At 45.2% G+C, this 6,000-nt stretch overlaps 1 protein-coding gene across 1 annotated transcript in view; it reads left to right on the forward strand.

Annotated features, from left to right (window-relative positions):
* GALNT8 (polypeptide N-acetylgalactosaminyltransferase 8) overlaps positions 1-2,508 on the forward strand; it is a 62,147-nt gene extending 59,639 nt beyond the window's left edge. Inside the window, exon 11 of the mRNA XM_011951592.1 lies at positions 2,227-2,508. Coding sequence (XP_011806982.1) covers positions 2,227-2,379 — 153 coding nt within the window. The 3' untranslated portion in view covers positions 2,380-2,508. The remainder of the gene's footprint in view (positions 1-2,226) is intronic.
* Positions 2,509-6,000: the final 3,492 nt, after the last annotated feature.

The following is a 6,000-nucleotide window of genomic DNA, read 5'->3' on the forward strand; positions in this document are numbered from 1 at the left end:
ATTTGAAAGCAACTAGAGGATGTGTGGAACACTGTCAAAGCTCATGTCACGTGGAAGTTGAGTGGAAATAGAAAATAGACCACTGACTTTGTCTGAAAGGTCACATTAAATTAGAATAACCAAGAGTTACTGAACACATATATGCCCACGTGTGAGGTTAAACATTATCTCATTTAGTTCTTACGAAACATAGGTTTCATAAGAGAAGTAGGATCGCTAACTCCATCTCACCCATGAAGTAACCAGGGCACTGAGGAGTCCAATTATTTGCTGAGGGCTACACGGTGTAGTAAATGCCCAGCATTCAAACGCGGGATCTTAACGAATGTGTGCTATTGCCTCGTTGCTTGGGAATTCGATTCTGCAAGGGAGAGAAAAACTGAATGTTTGTTGAAAGGGTTAGTAGAGTTGAGGTCTGGGTTTATTTTGTCCTTCTAGTATTGTGACATTTCGACTTGTTTGAAGGCAGTAGAAAAGGAATCTGCAAAGAGGGAGAAATAAAAGACGGATGTTAGGAAGAGTGTTCCTCTAGCATCGAGGATGGCTGGGGCTCAGGGAACAGAGGGGGCTGCTGGCAGGTGAGGTGGGCATGGGGCCGCTCCTTTGAGATCATCTGTGAGGCCGTGTCCTCAGGATCGCTGAGGGCTTGCAGGGGACGGGAGGATTGAATAGAAGTGTGGTGTTCTTGACATTTAGTTAAAGTGAGTGCCAGGTGGGGGCTGACAGACAGAACATACTGAAGAGGCCTGGAAGAGGAACCCTGAGGAGTAAGCCCAGCGCTGGGGCCAGGCTGCTGTAGGCAGGTTTAAGAGCCAGGCCTGCTCAGTTGGCAGACCCTGTCCACAAGGGCTCTGTGGTCTGGAAGCAAAGAGAGAGGAGTGGTGGCGGTGGTGGAGGAGAAGTTCCAGAATCTGAAGAGTTGCCCTGAATGGCCAATGTTGGACGGGTGCCCAGAGGAGGAAAGGGGTGGTTGGGGCTTCGGGGAGTCCAGGGACAGGCAAATTTGGGGGAGCAAGGGCCGTTGGAGGCAGTTTGTGATGGGAAGAGATGAGAAGCAGGGAGGTGATTGTGAGAGACGAAGCAGAAATCTGGAGATGTTAGAGCTGCAGTCAGTCCTACTTGGTGTTCAAGAACTTGGTGGCAGATTGTCTGAAGGGGAACAGTGAGGTCAGGGTTTCTCACTAGCCATCAGAATGAATGTTATGCACCCTAAGGATGATAGCAGAGTGCAGGGCATAAAGAGGAAACAGCCTGACCCGGGCACTAATATAGATCATGTGAGTCCTGCAAAGGGTTAGAGAGGGACGTGGGAGAGAGAGGGCCAGGAGCAGAGGGCAGGACCAGGAGAGATGGTAGTTTGGACAGATGGCAGGATTGTCAGTTGCTGAGATATGAAGATGAGGGGGAAGAAGCTCAGGGAGGTTGTGGGAATCAAAGAGATCAAAGAGAAGGATGGCCCTTCCTTTCTCTTCTCCTGTGAGAATAGGGAGTGGCAGAGATGAACTGAGATTTGTTGTATGTTTCATGTGTCAGGCCCAAGATGGTCCATCAATATTAATTTTAACCTTAATACTAACTCTAAACCCGTTTTATACATGAGATTGACATTGAGACTTGAAGAGAGCAGGTAATTTGCCCAAGCCCACACGGTTCGTATATGGTAGAGCAAGGATTCAACCTTACCATGGTAGCACTGATGCCTATCATGTTCCCAGTTATAAACCTTGGCAAAGCCCCTCAACAGGAGAGGCAGGAGGTTGCCTCAGAGGCTGAGGTTCCTGAATGTAGCTCCTGCTCCAGGCCCACGACACAGTTTCCCTGAAGAGCAAGAGAAGCACAAGGTGAAGGTGACCCTGATGGGTCTCATGGGGTCAGGGGCGAGGACGTGGAAAGGAGGGCCAAGTTAAGAAGGCCCACCGTTCTCACAGATGCCTTTGTTCCGTGGTAGTCAGTACCGACCCAATGCTTCCATCTCAGAAGAGGCTGAGGGCATCACAGGAAGCCAGAGCAACACCGCCTGGTTGGTCAGTTTGCCATGGGGCTGGTAGAGGAAGCACTGGGTGGTCTCATCCTACATCCTGCTTCCTTTTCTCCCCTGGATGACTTGTGGAAGACTGAGAGGTCCCTCAAGAATGTGGCAGAGCGCAGCAGGGAGAGCAGGGCCAGAAGAGGTGACGAATTACTGAGGCATTTCAGCACCTTGGCTCTGTCTCTCTTCCCCTCCAGGGAGGAGCCGTCATAAACAGGGATACCAAGCGGTGTCTGGAGATGAAGAAGGATCTTTTGGGTAACCACGTGCTTGTGCTCCAGACCTGTACCACGCAAGCGTGGGAAATCCAGCACACCGTCGGAGACTGGGGTCAGACCAACAGCCAGTGATCGCCAGACGGCGTTGAATCTGGGTCATCAATTCTTGCAGGTGGAACGACTTCTATGCCCAGTACTCGCAGCTCCTTTCTCAGTGAGAAGGAAAGCGTGTGTATGTGTGTTTATGGCGACTTCAGGTGGGGCCCGTGCGTGTGCTGGGGTGTCTGTGCTGCAGAGCGGAGAGGAAACTCTGATGCCTCATCCCCAGCTTCCCTGGGAAGGTCGTGATATATATCAAACGCCATTCTTAGAAACTCCTTGAAATAACCAGTATCTTTTGGCTGTTATGTGGGGAGAGAAGGAGGAGGATGGAAGTTTATCTTTGACTTCTGCCCACGGTGTTTAGCCTCCCTTCCCCACAGCTACTGTCGCCATCTGCCCCACACCTCCTCCCCAGCGCATCTACCTGGGGACTCCCCAGGCTGCCGGGGGCCATTCCACGTGAGAGGCTGGGCCCATCTCAGGCCGGCAGTGTGACAGCTCTCCAGGTGGCACTAATTCTCCCTCCTGCCTGGGCTGTCCTGACAGATGCAGAAAGTAGACAAGTGACTTTTAAAAATTCCTCCATTCCTCCTCCCATGGCAGTTTTATTTGGATTATTAATCTCTCTCACACCAAAGAGATTCTGGAGGCTGAAGGGAGGAGAGAAGGCACCTGAACTCATCACAGCTATCCGGGGGACAGTGTGTTGAGAAGGGTAAGAAAATCCAGGGCCATCGGAGCCTTTCTCTTAGTAGGTTATAACATTTAATGACTGAATTACCTATTCCCTCCTCCTACTCTTGCAAATTATGGAGAAGATGAGGCTTAAATCAGAGGGACGCTGCTTTCTGGGGACAAAGAAGAGACTGCAGGCAAATCTTAAAACCAGGGATTCTATGGCTGTCTGCTGGATGAATGTTTTCTGCTGGTTGGTGAGTTGGGAAGATACAGCTCAGCCTGCCAATTTTGGGCAAGGTCTTGGAGGCTGGTGGGACCAGGCACCATGGTGGGAGAGGAGGTGGGATGGCCCCGTGTGTGTGTTGTGTTGTGGGATTACCCTTCAAGCATGTGCTCCCGGAACCCCTTCTTCAGAGGGCCGCTTTTCTCTCTCAGTCCCATGTCAGGGCTGCCTGGAAATGATCTGGGGAATCATTAGGTTTTCTTAAGGCATTAGGCAAGCAAGACGGTGATAATTTGGTACAGAATTTAATCAATTAAAACTTATAAAAATGGGCCAGGCACGGTGGCTCATGCCTGTAATCCCAGCACTTTGGGAGGCCGAGGTGGGCGGATCGGGAGGTCAGGAGATCAAGACCATCCTGGCTAACACGGTGAAACCCCATCTCTACTAAAAATACAAAAAATTAGCCGGGCGTGGTGGTGGGCGCTTGTAACCCCAGCTACTCGAGAGGCTGAGGCAGGTGAATGGCATGAACCTGGGAGGCGGAGCTTGCAGTGAACTGAGATTGCGCCATTGCACTTCAGCCTGGGCAACAGAAAAAAAAAAAAAAAAACTTATAAAAATGAACTTTTAAAAGTGTATAGGTTATAGATAGCTTGATTAAAATTTCACTAAGAACACTGCCATATCAAGAAGTAAAACGACTGCAGATACAATTTTATTATGAAAAAATCAAGGGATAAGATGAATGTTAAGCAACTGTTTAACTTCTAGCTTCTGCCTGGCAAATTGAAAGGAAAACGCAATTCACAGCAAAGCTTTGAAAAAGCATGTACCCAATAGAAAGTTGGATAAAAGACACAATATCCTTAAACATGTGAAAACATGTTTAACCTCATTCATAGTTAGAGAAATGCAAATTAAAACAGTATTGAGATACTTTTCACTTAAATTGGTAAAAATTAAAAAGTAGGACAGCACATTCTTTTGGAAGGGCTGTGGGAAACAGGCAATCTTGTACATAATGCAAACTGGGGATATTTAGCAATATCTAAAGATACTGTGTGTACATTTTCGATTTGTGCCAGTAATTCCACCTCTAGAGATTTACCTCCAAAAATAAGAAAATACTTATGCACAAAATAACTCTTTGCAGTATTCATTGTAACTGAGAAATGTTAAAAAAAGAAAACAAAAAACGATGTGGCTGAACATCAGAGAATAATTGAATACCTCCATGTAATGGAGTACTATGCAGCTATGATAAAGAACAAAGACTCCTTGTCTGAACTGATATGGGGTGATTTCCAGTATCTTTTCTTAAGTGGAAAAAGAAAAATTGTATCTACACTATGTACTTTTTAGTTAAGAAATAAGGGAAAAATATGCCTGTATCTGTTCGTTTCTGCAAAGTAAAACATAAGAAGAATAAATAAGAAAATAATGAGATTGGTCACAGTGGGTGATGGTGGCTGGAAATAGGGCAGAAAAAATTGGGAATAGGAACGGGATAGAAGGGATGTGGGGAGAGTGACATTTCTCTAACTATATATTTTCTATAGTTTTGACTTCTAGATCCATATTATATTTCAAATGCTTAAAATATAAATATATAAAAGCAATAAAGATAGAAACCCAAAATGGAGTATAAACAAAATTAACTGAATCTAACTATATTTCCATATTGTAAATGAACATATACACACTCACTCATGCACACACACGTTGCTCGCACCTAGCATGCAGCATGCAGATCTTGTTTCTAAATATTTTCCAGTAAAAGGAATTACAAGCCTTTGGAGAAACAGCTAATTTTAGGACTGAGGCTGGGATATCTTTCTATTTTAGAAAGTTATAAACTGCTCAGAAAATTATGGGGACGTGTCACAAACCACAATGGTCAGGTTGAAGGGGGCTTCCACTGGCCAGATCTGGGACAATTTGAGTATTAAAATAAATAACGGTAATTTTAACAGAGTGATTGGCGTTAACATCACCAGTTGTCAGACAAACGGATGTCATGGGCCTCCTGATATAATGCAAGAAGAACACAATATCACTTCTATGGTTTTCCTGCCAAAATACAGAACCTGAACCTAAAATCTTGAGGAAACATCAATCAAACCCAAATTGAGGGACATTCTTCAAAAGAAGTGGTCTGTGTGCTTCAAAAATGTCAACTCATGGAAGACAAAGAGAGACCAAGGAAGTTTTCCAGATTCAAGGAGACTAACAGATAACTGAATGTCATGTGTGATCCTGGATTAGATCCTGGACCTGAGGGCTTTTCCCCCCTTGGATTGCAAAGGACAGCAGTAGACAACAGGTGGAAGTTGAATAAGGTTTATTGATTAGATCATAGCATTGTATCCCAAGTTTGATCATTGTACTCTGGCTGTATAAGAGGATGTTTTTTATTTTACAAAATGGTCACTGGATGGAGTTGAGGGGAAGGGACATTATCTCTGAGATTTTATATAGATGGATGATGGATGGGTGGGTGGATGGATAGAGCAGTAGACAGATTCGATGGAGCAGTGGATGGATGGAGATAGATAGATAGATAGATAGATAGACAGACAGACAGAAGTGGGAATGATCAAGCGAACGTGGAAAAGTGAATCTGGATGAACGGTAAAGGGTTTGTTTACAAGAATTCTTTGTACTATGTTTGCAACTTTTCTGTATATCTGGAATTATTTAAAAATAAAAACAAAAAATAAACTCAAAGAACGCCTAGCTAGATAGAC

The sequence above is a fragment of the Colobus angolensis genome, unplaced genomic scaffold, assembly GCF_000951035.1.
Source record: "Colobus angolensis palliatus isolate OR3802 unplaced genomic scaffold, Cang.pa_1.0 Scaffold11, whole genome shotgun sequence".
Taxonomy (NCBI): domain Eukaryota; kingdom Metazoa; phylum Chordata; class Mammalia; order Primates; family Cercopithecidae; genus Colobus; species Colobus angolensis.